Here is a 15,602-nt window from a genome sequence, read left to right on the forward strand (position 1 = left end):
GCCAATATAGTCATTGCATTAAAGGTGCAGTGTGTAAATTTTAGTGGCATCTATATGTTATTAAAAATATTATTGTTACTTTTTTTATCATTGTGTGTCAGACAGCGTTTGCAAGAACAACACGTAACACGTAACACGTCCTTAAAGGGATACTCTACAAACAAAATGGCGGCTTCCACGTAAGAGGACCCACTGTGTAAGGAGATATAAATAGCTCATTCTAAGTTAATAAAAACATAACGTGCAATGTGTAAGGTCTTTGTACACCTCTTAAAAGCTAAATAAAAGTGTTAAAATATGATACAAACAAATAAAATAGAATTTAACCACATTTTTTGCAAATTAGCAAAAACAAAAAGGCTATAAATAGCATATTTAACAACAATAAACAACCAAATAACTTCACAAGGTCACGAGACAATGTTTTGTGTTTATTTAGAAATATTTTTGAAGATAGTTGGGAAAATGTGTTCTGGGATTGAAGTGATGTGGCCTGGTAAACTTTTTTATTGCTTGTTTAAAGGCTGATAATCGCTAAATAAAAACAGAATAATGATAAAAGAATAATAAAGATTGTGTCTCATACCTGAAAGTCGTGTAAAGGTTCTGTTTCCTTAAACTAGTTTATCATGTATTTCTTTATTTCAACACATTTACAGGTAAATCCTAGTATTTAAAAATTGTGATTAATCATGATTAATCACAGTCCATGACTGTTATTGACGCAATAAAATCTTTTAATCGATTGACAGCACAAATAATTTTTTCTGAACTTTTTTTGTGGACCATCTCCCATGTACATATTGAGCCCAGAATTAAACAAATGGATTATACAACATTAAAAGTTACAGTGAAAATCCAGTGGAAAATAGTCTAGCAATAGCTTTTTTTTACATAAATGTAACCAGTTTATTGGACCTGGTTAAAGTCATAACCAAATGTGAATATGCAGAACGATGAGGAACAAATGTCAACTTCACTTTTGGTCTGTTCCTCAAAGGTATCAAATTACTGTGAATATCGCACACAAGTTATACGACTGCATTAATAATACTTTTATGGTGTTATTTTTATTTATTTTGCCTTTTCTGAGGAACAGGATCAGTCACATCTGGTATCCAGGTATTGGATGCCAAAGAAATGTGGCGTTTTGTGATAAGAAGCGATAGAGAGTCACTGATAGACAGCGTCATTTATGGTCTGCAAATAAATTGGTGCTGTGCTACAGTTCCTGTGTGAGTGTTTGGACAGTATATTATGTATTTAATATCAACATACGGGAAAATTATACGTGGACATGTCCATAAAGTCAAAGCAAACAAAGCGAGCAGATTTTCTACCACATAATGGAAGGAAGTGAGATGAAACAGCCCATGTAAAATGGTCTTATATAATGAATGTGTGTTTGTGTTTATGATTTTGTAGTTGAGTTGTACGTACTGAACAGTAGTCTGAGCCACAGAGCCTGTCTCTTTAGATATGCACACATGATATGCAATTAAAAACTCTATTCACATTCCAGTGAGGCTGTCAATCAGAAGCAAATCCTTTTGACAGTAACCAGTGAACCCGTGCCAGCTAGCCACTGAACAGGAACTCAAACAGTAATGGCTTTTGTTACCAGCAAAACCAAATTTGGATGCAATTAAGTTGACCTTAAATGAGAATATATGGATATTGTGGAGACGAGACAATAATTGATCTCGCTGTGTTCGTTTTTTTCAGCAAATGTACATTTTAGTTTATTAACTGGCAATTGGTTTAGCACCTGCTGCAAGATAACAGTTAAGAAGCTACTAGAAATATTAAATGTTCAGACTTAACATACACATTTTGCAAAGCTATCTGCCAGGTGTGGCTGGTGCGAGTAAAACAATATCGCATCAGCGATGCGCAGCACTTCTTTGTGCATTTGCGCTTGGAGCTTGACCTAGGCACAACATGAGCAAAGATCACAGCTTATGTCAACATCTCACATTTATGACAATCCACCCATGTGTGGACGGCCTGCGTAATGTTGACACACGCTGTTGACATAGGAAAACTCCAGATATCTGTCAGTGGAAGGACATCTCTGTTTAAAGCAGGAGAGAGCCATTTTGGGAGTTACAGTATGTTTCAGAACTATTCAAACATGAAGGTATTAAAGCCTTAAGCTCTATACACTTAACACCTGTCTATAATGACATCCCACAAAACTTTAATGCATATAATTCAGCAAAAACACAAACCAAATCTTTATATTTCATAAGAATACATGGAAACTGCATCTGAAACTCTAAAGTTTTTCCAAAAATCATCAGTGAAAGCAAAAAAAACTGTATGAACAACTGTATGACTTTTTAATGTAATAGGCATTTTGAATTAAGACAAAACGTAATAAAAAGACTTAGGTCTAAATGCAGTTTAAAATATAATTTTGTGTGATACAGAAATGAAGCATCAAATATTTAAAAGAAGAAACAAATAAATACACAGTTTGATGTGTTTAAAGCCTTTTTTTTAAAGCTAAGTTAATTGTATTACAGTTTACCAAACATACCTAATAGTTCTGTCTCTCACGGTTAAAAATCTGAAAATTGGAAAACAGGCAGCTGTGGTTGCCAGGTAACAGTAAAACTGTTTATTTAATTAACTTATAGAACTTTCTATAGCGATCAAGTTTAGCATTTAAAAATCTTTTTATCGAGCTTTTTTCACAAGCTGAATTAAATACTAATATATCAAAAGTGCACTGTGGCATTAACACAAATACCATCCTGACAACATGATTCGTGGATTATATGCTTCGGTTTGAGCCAAGAACAATAAAAATTTCGGATCTTGTAAACCGAACCGCTTACCATTATGACATCACATGAACGATACAACATCAAATACAAACAGACTGCTGCGCTGTACATTGATTTCCTCTCACATTTAGGAGTGTGGTTTGATCACTGCTCTAAAGGCCGAGGCTGGAGGGGGCACGGATGAAATGCCCACTCAGTCTCACCCTGTCATCACGTCACTCTTTCTGAGAAGCAGTGACCTGGTAAACAGAGATTACCAGCGCAAGCTCCACTCTCTCGGCTTCTACTTCCAGTGCTCAGATGATAAGTCCGTTAGCTCCTTTGTTTAAAATGCACATGCGTGTAATGATCATTGCAGCTGGAGATGGTGGTGGTGGGGGAGGTTGGGTTAGTCAATTTAAGAGTGAGGTTTGAGTACTGCTCTTGACTAACAAACACAAAAGACAGCGTATTATGTCAGGTCGACATCCTGGGACCTCTGACATCCAGGACCACCAAAGATCTCTGTAATTTCTACTTAATTGAAAATGCCTGTGGCTAAGACACACACACAGCAGACTTTATATTACAGAGCACGGCCCATGACAGCAATACATATTTGAGATATCTAATTTCTCATCCGCTTTTAATGTAATCTCCTTTAAGAGCAGGAATGTACTAACATTTTAAAAAGACATCAAAACCATGAGATCGGTTTCGGGAGACTCTTGCCCATAATTGTAATCAAGAGTCTGAATTTAATTTGTAGCAGGTTTTCCACTGACAATTGTTTATAGGTGTCTGTCTTAGGACAGAATGTAAAAATTAAAGCCATATGTTCGCTGGGCATTAAAATGCACGTCAATAAAAATTCACAGGCCTGTTCTGCTCAACAGCTCTATTATTCGCTGTAGTTTTAAATACACGGGTAATTTAATAATCTTGCATCAGTCGAGTTTCTTCAACACGCCCAAAAACAAAACAAGTGTAGAATTTTCTTTGAAAAAAAGAAATGGCAACCAACAATCAACTAAACATGAAACTTTAAAGTAATAAAACTGAAAAAGTATTGTTGTATTAATGTTTTATGCATGTATGTAGTAATGTATTTCAACCATTTTTCTTGTAGGTACAAAACTCAATTAGTTAGATCAGACTTCTGCTATCCCAAGACTTGACAAGCGCACAAGAGTTTAGACTGTAAACAAGCAAAACCTGTGAAATCTGGGAACATACAAGCTCTCGTCATTCCTTAAACCACATCAACGTCGGACTTACAAGACAATGAGTCATGCGTAGTGTTAACAGCTTGCTTGCATTATCTCATTGGCTGTAATAACTTCGAGCCTGTAAACTCCATTAAAGCCACGACTTGAGCACCAGCTGAAAGTCATTAGGCATGAAATAAATCATTGACTTTGATATAGGTCGGCTTCAGCAGAGTAGTTTTGTTGGCTATTAATGGTCAGGGGCTGCATCTTTGCCGGTTTTCATAATCCCAAACAGACTGTAATCCAATCCTACCCATGATGCCACACTCTCTCTCTCTAGAGTACCCTCAAGACCACTCTTGACTTCCTTAACAGCAGCGCCTGTATTAAACCACACATCTGAGGTGCAGATTCGGATTCAAAGAGTCCTCATGGGGTCTTCAAATTCAAATTTAATTGCTTTCGCATTTATTTGCTTGCCAAACACTTTCTTAGCAAACCGACACAGTGTCTCGTGACAAAAATGCCAGAGGAGGTAGAACGATAAGCACGGGGCGATAAGAACCAAACTGTATGGCGCAGGAAGTGCGTGAGCATTAGTGTGTTCAAAGTTGCTCCAGCTTTTTTTCTCCTCGCAGCAATAACTTTAGACTCAGAAAGTGTTCTACTTTCACAGCACAAAAAGCATCGTGCTAGACAAACACAGACTTTCCTGCATTTACACGTTTTGCTGAACTGCAGAAAATCCACAACAAAGTGCACTGCAACTGAACGCTTTAAACCGGGCGCTTGTCTCAGAGGCTCTGAAACTAAAATCCATAGCGTATGAATAAAGATACAGTGCTTGTTTTTAGATCTATCTGTCCACATCAAACAGAAAGAGTGTGGACTGCGGTCCTCTGGGATCTGAGGAGAGCAGGTAGGGAGGAAGGTAATCAGATGGGGGCTTTGTGCACAGACTGAATCAGTCCCACTGGGCAGCGTGACTCCCGCTTAGCCACATACCATCAATTTCTGTCTATTTGTTCTGTAGATACCACACACCACTGTCACAATCTCACTTGTTTGCTCTGCTGTGTACCCCAACCACCACCACAACCCCCATCTCTCTCTCTTTTCTCCAACTCCAGCTCCCCTCCTCCTCTCTTTCTGAATTGCTAAGATGAAAAATCTCGAGTGGAGTTGATATAGGCTGACTTGCCTCTGCAGTAAAATTACACTATATAGATTATATCTGAAAGCCCTTCCCCCTCCTTCCCTCCTCTTCCTTTCCTCCCTACCCCCGCCAGCCTCTTTTCTCCTCTCTCTGGTTTTATAAACTCAGCAAAGATATTAACAATTTACTGCCGCACATCAAAATTACATCTAACAAATGAATCACTGAAACAATGCAATGAAATTGTGCTTTCAAGGATTTTTTTTTGGTCTCTCACTAAAAATGTGATTCATCCATAAAACATTTCACTGTGTATGTGACTGCACTTAGACATGGATATGAGACCTATGGCAGTGAATCAAGAAGCATTGAAAGGAATAATACAACCCCCAACCCCACTATATCACCCCACAGTAACCCTACCCCTCCTCATTCACCCACACACACACACACACACACACACACACACACTCCTCTCTCTCTCTCTCTCTCTCTTTATCCTGCGCACATGCACTGCACACACACAGTAACAGCACCATCATTAGGAGAAATAGAGGAATACAAACCCCACATATATCTGTTGTTCCTCGGGGACTTAGGAAGATAAATTAATGCCGCTGGTAAAAAGTATAAACACATAAATATGTTGTGAACAGCATTAATAAACATGGCGCTACGCGCACTATTTTGTTGTTTGCGCATGTCGTGAAAAAGGACAGCTTGTTGATGTCCACGAGTTTGGGGCTGTGACGAAGAGCAGGTGTATTTAAGTAAAAGCGCGTGCTACTTTTTTGTTACCAACTTAAATAGAGCGTTTTATTATTATTTGCATATATTATTTACAACCCGCGCGCGGTTTCTATGGCAACCTGAAACAGCGTTTTTAAGTTTAAGCACGTGAAAACGCCGACGTGCGCGTTTGAGAGTTAAACATATAAACATGTATAGCGAGGACGATATAAACAGGTAATAGTCACCCGATCTGAATACATTTGCGATGTCGCGCCAGTCGCTCCTGACTTTCCTGACTCTCCGTGACAGTCGGGTGAAGAGCAAACTTTGGACAAGTCCTCAACAGTGTTCATTAAAGTTCAGCCAGGCGAAACTCAAACAAAAACACGTTCGCGAAGATCCACATCATAAAAGATCATGCATCATAAAATGAAGCTTTTACCTTATTGCAATACGGAGAGTCTGAATAGTGTGACTGTCCCAGTCGGGAAGGATCTGTTGCTGATGGTGGAGGAGGTTGTGGGTAAAATCTCACGTCCATTTCAGTAAAACATCAACCGGCCCCTATTGCCTTTCCACTAGAAAGCGTGTTCCTCGCTTACTCAGAAATCGCAACGCAATTAAGAGAAGAAGGTGCAAAGTGAAGACTGAAAGAGGTTTTCATTGCGCCTCACATCCGTTCCAAGCGGTTTTCGCAAAAACTTTTATATGAACCTCTACCTCAGTCGTCTTACAATAGAGAGATACCGCGGTAAAAAGCGCTCAGGTTTGGAGAGAACAAGAGCATCTGGTGAGTCTGTGTTGACTGCTGTGAGTAGAGATGTGTATCTTCTTGGTGCAGCTGTGGCTCAGTGTAACTGCTCTATGGAGAGAAGCGAGCGCTGCCAATGTTCACACACAAAAGACTCGCAAGACACGCGGCGCTACCGCTGGCGGCTACAGGGGGCGCTGCGACGCGCGCTCCGGCTTCAGGATTTGCATCGCTTTGCCTATGATACTGTCTAAACATATGGGGACGGAAGATTCCGTTTAGCTGTGCCAGTATCGCTCTTCGACGCGAACCTATTTCTGACAGGATTGTCTTTTAGGATGTATCTAAATGTAATGAGAAACGAGAGATTACAGAAGTCTAACCTGTAGGTTATTAGGGGGCTTCAGCAAACTTCCGACCTGGGCCCCAGTTTTCAGTTTGTTTTTGTTGAAGAACATGGGTTCTTAAGGTTATGGAACAATTAAATGACTCACTTTAATTGTTTTAATGTAACAAAAGGTAGTCTAAAACCATTGGTCGACAGCTGTGGCATTCCTAAGAAAACTAGAAACTGGAAGTGTGCGTGTTTAAGATATTAGGAAAGGAATATGTTGCTGTTGAGCCCTCCATGCTGTCATAAACTTCCCACTCCTGGTTTTTCATTTCTCCCTCCCCATTTGCAATTGCTCCTCCACTCTGCTCACAAGAAAAAAATGGATGGCATATGTTTTGAAAAGTGTATTTTTAAAGATTAAGATAGTTACATTTTAATTCAAATTTGTAAAGAGTATAGCTATATTTCAGAAGTAATCTATAGCCAATACTGACCATAAATTATATATATATATATATATATATATATATATATATATATATATATATATATATATATATATATATATAGATAGATAGATAGATAGATATAGATATATAGATATAGATATATTTATTTTGGATATAGTTGATTCTAATATGATAATCAATTAAAACATTCAGAGAAGTGTTAGTATTATTACTTATTCATAAATTGTTATAAACATAGGGCAACTGCCTTCCAAAACAGAGACTGTCAATAATAGCTTGTTCCACTGTACCAGAAGCTTATCATATGAAATGCTTGAAGAAATGTATAATCAATGAAGATAAACCTAGTCATTTCTCTTAGCAGCTACACCCAAAGCAGCTTTTACAGAATTAAAATAGAGAGCTGACAGGCTTCACTACTCACTCCAGACCTCAGCACACAGTCTATTAAGCAGCTCTGTGCACAGACATAAGATGGGCTTGAGTTATTCTGGGATTCTAGTTTTGCTCTTAGAATTCTAGATATGCATTCTTTAAGACATTGTGTGCTGAATGTTGCTAAATAAATGATATTCCTTTATATCTATCTACTTCTATCTATCTATCTATCTATCTATCTATCTATCTATCTATCTATCTATCTATCTATCTATCTATCTATCTATCTATCCATCTGTTTTCCTCTCTCATTTGTTTGTGAACTAGGTTATCAAAGCTTGAGAGAAACACAAAAATCAATGCCATCCATGACGGAGCATAATGTTTTCGGCGGGAAATGAGTAGGCCACGCCTTTCTCAGACAAATGGAAATGAAGGAGGTGCAGGTGGCCCTATTTCTTGTCAATTACATTGAGAAATCGCATTATTCATCATTTCTCATCGATGATTATGGGATGATGATAGCGCAGGTTGATGATGATAGAGATACACAGCGCTGCCGCTGGTGTAATGTTTTGCCACAAATGCACCAAATCAGAATGTATCATTACAGTGGTCTTTCTGCATCAAAAGCCACAGTAAAAGAAAGTCTACTCTGGTTCTGTTTGGATACGGCCCGATGAACGTTGGAATGCTAGTGCACACAACAGCTCGTTTTTTTGTGGTCAAAGTCATGTCAGCATTTTTTTCAAAGGCTGTTAATCTCGAACAATGTGTGACTGGCAGCCAAAAAGCAATCTAGCTTCATGACATTCTCAGCCATAAAATCTAACTTTATTCTTTATTATTGAAAAGATAGACCATACAATACCCAAACATCTGTTTTCAAGTGACGAAAGTTGAGTTTAACAGTTCTTCATACTTCTATAACAAATCTCACTGGCCTGTATAAATCTGATATGAAGTTCTCTTACACTTTAACATTTAGCCCGATGAAACTGGCAGACAAATTCAGAGCCTCAAGAAATTTTAGAAATCATTAACATTTGAGTTATGCTGACATTTTGTTAAAGAATCAATATGGTGCCCACATCGGGTGAATTAATTTACAATGAGAGGTTTCTATTCCATTAACCTTTGAGCATCAGCTGGCATTTAAGCATTGTGTTGGCAGACTAGCACTCAGCTAGCAAGCATCATAAATAGACTTATTTCAATTAAGCTGACACAGTGTTAATTTATCAAATGTAGAACAAGAGGTGAGCAATACAGTGACGACTAGGATATTAGCTGAAGAATTTGTTCAATTTTGCTCCCAAACGCAGCCGAAATCTATTTGTGGATGAGGCTTTCTTGGGAAGGGTGTTTGGTTGGAGGTTGTGTCCATGGGGAAGTTCCATTTTTAGTCGTATATGTTATTTCAACGGATGTACACAGAACCAAAAATCACTGGGATTTACAATGTGAAACATCTGATAGTTACAAATATAACCAGCAGTGTTAAACCAACTTCTCACACAGCTGAAGTTCATCAGAGTTCAGCTAATTTAGGTGATTTTTAAAGCTTATCGTTCTATTAAGAGTCACGTGTGCTGAGTTTGAAACATGGTTGAACAAAGATTCGGATTCTTTTTTTAGAGTTGCAAATAAGCGTGATATCCAGTTTGTTCATTGGTAGTTGTGTGTCAGAGGAATTTATTTCTAATTGTATGAGCAGCAGTTACTCTGATTGCCTATTGTTTTGTCTCTTGTGTATTAGAGAGAGAGAGTGAGCACGTGTCGGGTGTTGGATACTTGGAATCATACCTTTACTCTCAGAAACAGGCATCTCCTGAATGTCAACTTCCCCATCCCCACCGTATTACCTATTAAGTACATTCAAAATAACCCTCATCACACACATTCTTCCCCCATAGAAATGTACAACCTTCCCCATGCACTGTGCAGTTTGATTTGTGTGAATATATGTATATAGTCACAAATCTATATCTAGCACACACTGCACACATACACCACATGTGGGTTTGGGCAGTTTTTACATTAAATTGTTATTTTTACTTCATCGAATCTTTAAAAATTCAGTGCGACGTGAAGTATTCAGGCTGATTCAGTCATACTAAGTAATATTTTTGGCTCAAATGAAACCCGCATTAGAAAAAAATGTTACTGGGCGTGAAGCACATTTTTTAGGCTCCTCTTACTAAACATTTTTACAGTGTTCTGGCGCGGTCTTAAACTGTACATATAATATCTTCAAGATACAGCCAGATGATGTTTCATAAGCTTGTTCACTTGCGCACTCGCAAAAGCATTTTTAATACATTATAAACATCTGCAGACACTATGCATAGTTGCTACTCAGGTTTAAGAAGCAGCAGATTTTCTAAACCAATGATTCTTATAAAAAGCAGAGGAGGGTATTAAAAATGAGAGAAAACACTTAAAAAAATATTTTTTTAAATAAGTGACTTGTAAGGCTATTGTCTTTTTTTGAATTAAACAGATATATAAATTTCTAAATTTACATATATCTGACTAGGAACACTACTATTTATATATATACATATATGTATAGAACACGTATATATATATATATATATATATATATATATATATATATATATATATATATATATAGTATATAAAGCATATTAATAATGATGAATTGACAGATTTTTTAAATTATGGTTTATTGTTAATAATATATTGTATTGTAGAGAGTATTCATATGAATAATCATATATATTAATCTGCTCATAATGTTATTGATTGTCTACATTTGCTACATAATAGGCTGTTCAGATTAGCAGTATTTTTTAACCACTTTCTTCTTTTCTGAAAAAGCTACCTTTAGTTATCCCCAGTTAATGAATATTTGACTAGATCCATGCTTATACACTCCGCAGACTTTTAAAGTGAGCATTAAGCATTGCTTATGAATTCTTCCAGTGTCTTTGGAGCAGAATTAGCAGGATCAGCATTTTTAGCGCTCAATCACCTGACAGACCTAAATTTCACTGTGAAATCACAGAATGCCCACATGCTGCTGTAGAGACATTATGTAGGGTCATGTTTTCACACTGACAGCTGCCTTTTTAATCCAGTGAAACATTGTATGCATCTCACCTGCAGGCTGTGTGGATGAGGGGTATCATCGCTGCATCAGGCTGAATACATCATATCATACATTCAAATTTATTCTCTCCTTCCTTTTTCTTCTTTTCACCTCTTCCTTCCTTTTTTGATGAGCACTGTTACATCAAAAAAAAAAATGTATCTAACACCAAATGTAACGCATCCTCACTGCTCAACCACCCACATTGGCTAAAAACACACTTTCACAATCATACACACCTCACACACACACTCTGCATGGTGATCTGTCTGTCTTTTCAATAGATGAATGTCAAGTAGTGTACATTGAATACATTTGCACTTCTCATTGCTCAGGGGCCATTCTGCATTCAGGGTTTCCTCCCATTTTCCTTCTCCATAAATCTCATCAATATTTAATGCATTTGATAAGCCAGTACATTTTTCAGGGATGCATTTACATCATATTGGTCTCAAGCTTGATTTGGTCCATTTCCTGAACGCTTATTAACTTGCTGAAATATCCTGTTAGTGCTACACCAATTTCTCTCATTCAGAGCTGCTAAATGCATAAGAGCTTTGTATTGTGTTTGAGGTCAGGGAGAAATTCCTGACAAAATGGTGCATTATTTTTTTGTGATGATTAATTTTTGTTTTCAACCCATGATATCAACATCAGTGCTATAACCTATGTGTTTCAAGCATGTATGTGTGTGTGTGTAGTGTTCAGTGTGTCGATGATAAAACTGATTGTGCCAGGGGAATGACAGCCTGTCCAGTTCTCTGTTGATATCAACCCTTTCTGACTCCCCTGTTTCTTGATTTCTCACATCCAACCTACCAAGACAAACCAGATTATTTTGAATCTATCAGATCAAATTCAATTTGCTTTTGATTTTGATCGTAAAGTCTCTGCCTGTCACATAGTGTAGACTGGAGATACTGCCTGAGACTTAAGAATTTGACAAGGCTGCTATTTTACACTAGAGTGGGAAGTTTATTTCTGGGGTCCTCTTGTTTTTCCAAACCCTGAGGCCTGCAATGCACAGAGTAATATATACAGAGTTAATGGTTTTCCCAAATAATTCAAAACAGCAGGAAGGAAGCTGAATGTGAAGAGTTTGACTTCAGCTATTTAATCACGCCATATGTTTGCAATACTTTTGTGATTACTGCTGTGGTCCTCCACTGCATTCCCGTTGTCGTGTTTGGACTTCATTAATAGATGTTGCTCAGATGTCACTTTTAAAGCTCACGTAGACTTACTTTTTGTGCCGTGGGCATTAAGTGTCACTGACAGCTTTTGGTGACTGACTTATATAAAGCGCAGCTGTCTGCACAAACCGCATTGTGTGTGTGTGTAAGTGAGTGGTTGTGCATGCTGTGTATTTTTTGAGTGTGTGTGTGTGTATTGTTCCACATCCCATTCATCAGAGATATAACATATAAATTGATAGGACTGCAAATTAAACTATTTATATATGATATAAACATGTAGAATCACCTCACAGTCTGCCAAAATATATCTAATATATATAAAAAAGTCACATAATATAACATAATATAATGTCAATTTAAATGTTTTTGGCCTTTTGACAGGCTGTGATGATGAGCAGTTACTGGCAATGTAATCTAAGTATTTAGTATTTCCATGTAATGTATATTTATAAATACAATTTACTATTACACAATTATTATTGTATTTTCTCTCTTCTCTCTTTTGTATATATTTGCATATATACAGAGAGAGAGAGAGAGAGTGTGTGAGATGCTGACGTCATGCCACATAGAGTTCTAGGAAACTGCTTTGTTTATCCGCCATTTTGAAAGGATCGCCTGCCTCCGCTATTGGGTTCAGTGCGTGGATTTAGATTTTCTGTTGTGATTGGAAAATGTCAGCATTTTTCATTAATGCTGCAGTTAAATTATAATGCTCCAATCATCAGCGTTTTGCAGCAGAGGTGATCCTCTGCAGGAAATGGCGGCAACAACACTGTACAGCATAGCGCAGATTTACATTCATTATATATTAAGTGTGACTATTTGTATCATGTCTTACGATTCATGGTCATTTTCCAAATCATCAAAGTAGTCATCCTTCTTGATTTCTGTCAATCGTTTGGAATGCAGCAAGATTAGTGCTTATGTTCCTCATTATCTTCAGCTGGAATGTTCTCATGTCAACTAACGTAGCATAACAATGAATCATATATATATATATATATATATATATATATATATATATATATATATATATATATATATATTTTTTTTTTTTCAATCAGTAAAATCATTTGTTATCTGTCATTAAATTTCAAAAAATTGTTATTGTGTTGTTATCTCTTTGGCCATTGAAACAAATGTGTTTTTTTGTAGTTTCCATTCACGAATACGGCATCCAATATGTGATGATTTCTACAGTTACTGATGCAAAAAAGCAGCAGACAGTTTCCTTTGCCATTTAATCAAATAGGAAAGCTAAAAATATATGTTGTAATGTGTTATGTTGTCAATTTACTGCCATTTAAATTAAAATTAGATATACTTTAATATATATTTTATATAGCCAGGACATGTTACACCAAATATCAGGTGTATAAACACTGCTGTACAGTTTATTTTTAACATAAGTGGATGGGACCATTTGTAACCTCCAGTGTGCAAAAGGCTTTGTGAGTGACATTACGTCAGTGTGTACAAACTGTACATGCTGTATTATGCCTCTATTTTTTCTAAACAGGTGTAATGTATTGTCAGAACTACAGCCATGCCTTTTACCATAATACTTTTTCACAGTTTACTACACTTTGCTCTTCTGTAGAATACAGTATACTGTAGAAGTTGCACAATAAGACAACAGAGACTTGTGTTCGTTACATATAGCATCAGTACAGCGGCTTCACACATTAAAGGCGGAAACCAGCAGGCGCCTATGCTTTCAACTAGAGGCTGAAGTTTGTCATTGGTTCATTAGTTCTTATTAGAGAAGCATTATCAATATGCGCTCTCTCTGGTAGGTCCTTACTCATATGTATTCATAAAGAAGCCACAGATATGGAGCCTGCTAAGCTAATTTGGTATTCTTGATGTGATTTATCTTTTTCTAAAGATATGCTCACAATAGAAAGGGACAATGAAAGTATGGGGTGTAGAGGTTTAGCTAGTATTGATGTATTATGGCCAGTGTTTGAGTTATCTCACGGTGTAGGGGAGAGGGCACGGCCTCATCAGCAGTTTGTTCCTGGGTTTCATTCCATTCTCTACAGACTGATTTGACCCCATTGTCACACACACACACACACACAATAAAATGAACATAGCACACAAACCCATTTACACCACAAACATCAGGCCGCACACCTCATATAGTCATGCATGCACACACACACACACACGTGCGCAGTGTAAGGTATTGTACTACACACATGCCAGACACAAATAAATGAACATTGTACACCACACACACTCAGCAGCAGCTCTAACACAATGACACAATGAGATTGATTCCACCACCCTCCTCCTCAAATTAAATAATGTCACAGAGGGACTCATGAAGAATAGATTCTCTCTGGCACATCTCTCTTCATCATTCACAGTCTCAAACCAAATGCATTCCAGGAGCTCCTCCTCATCTTCAACTGAAAACCTTCAGTAAACTAAAATCCAGCGTATGTGAAGTGAAATCAAAAGTGGTTGTTTTTCTTTGATAAACAGATTTTTGTAAGTGTAAATCTGTTCCATCAGAAAGAAAGGCGCTTCTCAATGGCACTGAGCTGTCACAAGCTAAATTTACACATTTTGAATATATGCGAGGATGTAATTATGCCTTCATAGAGTTATAGGGCTGATGAAGGAGGTTGACGATTTACAGTTTAATGTGATATTACAAGCCTTGTTCTTTAATGTCATAAAACTACAAGGTGTTCCAGAGAAGTTTAATGCAAAAAATATTTTAACAAATATAATTTAAATTTTAATTATCACTTATTTACTGTGTTAATAGTGTTGACATTTTAAGATCACCGTGTATTTGGTGTTGTCGAAAAATGCCAAGTGTTCAGTTACAATGTTTTTACTGTTTTTATATGTTGACAGATTTGAAAAGTTATGTTGTTGTTTTTTTTTTTAAATGCGCCAGTTACTTTGTTTCCTGTCATTTATTGGTGGCTGTCCTTGTTGAGAAATCACAGAGTAGAGGTGTTGTGTTTGCAATTAAACATGATAGTTACTGTAGCTCTGCACTAAATGTCAGCATGCATTTACTCATCTGCGTGCACAAAACAGATTCAGTGTTCTCAGATACTAAATAAAAACAACGAAATTTAAAAACTCAGAATATAACTAAACCTGCAATAATTAAATGTTAAGTAACACAAACATTTATATGCCAAAGGGATAGTTTACCGAAAAAGAAAATTGTGGAAATAATTACTCACTCGTGTTTCCAAAACCGTGAGAAATTTTGTTCATCTTTCAGAACACAAATGAAGACTTTTTCAATGAAAATCAAACTTTCCCTAACCTTCACTTGAACAAGCAAAGCAGCTACTTTTTGTGCACATAAAAAACACTCCAAAACAGCAACAATGTATGTAGATGTAAACATATTGAAAAATAAATTATAAACTAATAAATATTATTTGTGTGGTCATAAATGAACTGAAACCATAATGAATGTGTCACAGTATTCAACATTTAACAAAACA

General features: G+C 36.8%; 1 protein-coding gene across 3 annotated transcripts in view; it reads right to left on the reverse strand.

Moving 5' to 3' along the window:
• tox (thymocyte selection-associated high mobility group box) overlaps nt 1-15,602 on the reverse strand; it is an 839,643-nt gene that overhangs the window by 46,192 nt on the left and 777,849 nt on the right. The window contains exon 1 of one of the 3 annotated variants that reach the window (XM_043259401.1): nt 6,313-6,505. The exons of 1 other annotated variant lie outside the window; for it this stretch is intronic. In XM_043259401.1, the coding sequence (XP_043115336.1) occupies nt 6,313-6,411 (99 nt within the window). In that variant the 5' untranslated portion in view covers nt 6,412-6,505. Of the gene's footprint in view, nt 1-6,312; nt 6,506-15,602 lie in introns of those variants that run through there. One more of the 3 variants, XM_043259420.1, reaches the window with a different exon arrangement.

The sequence above is a fragment of the Puntigrus tetrazona genome, chromosome 2 (assembly GCF_018831695.1).
Source record: "Puntigrus tetrazona isolate hp1 chromosome 2, ASM1883169v1, whole genome shotgun sequence".
In the NCBI taxonomy this organism is placed as follows: Eukaryota; Metazoa; Chordata; class Actinopteri; order Cypriniformes; family Cyprinidae; genus Puntigrus; species Puntigrus tetrazona.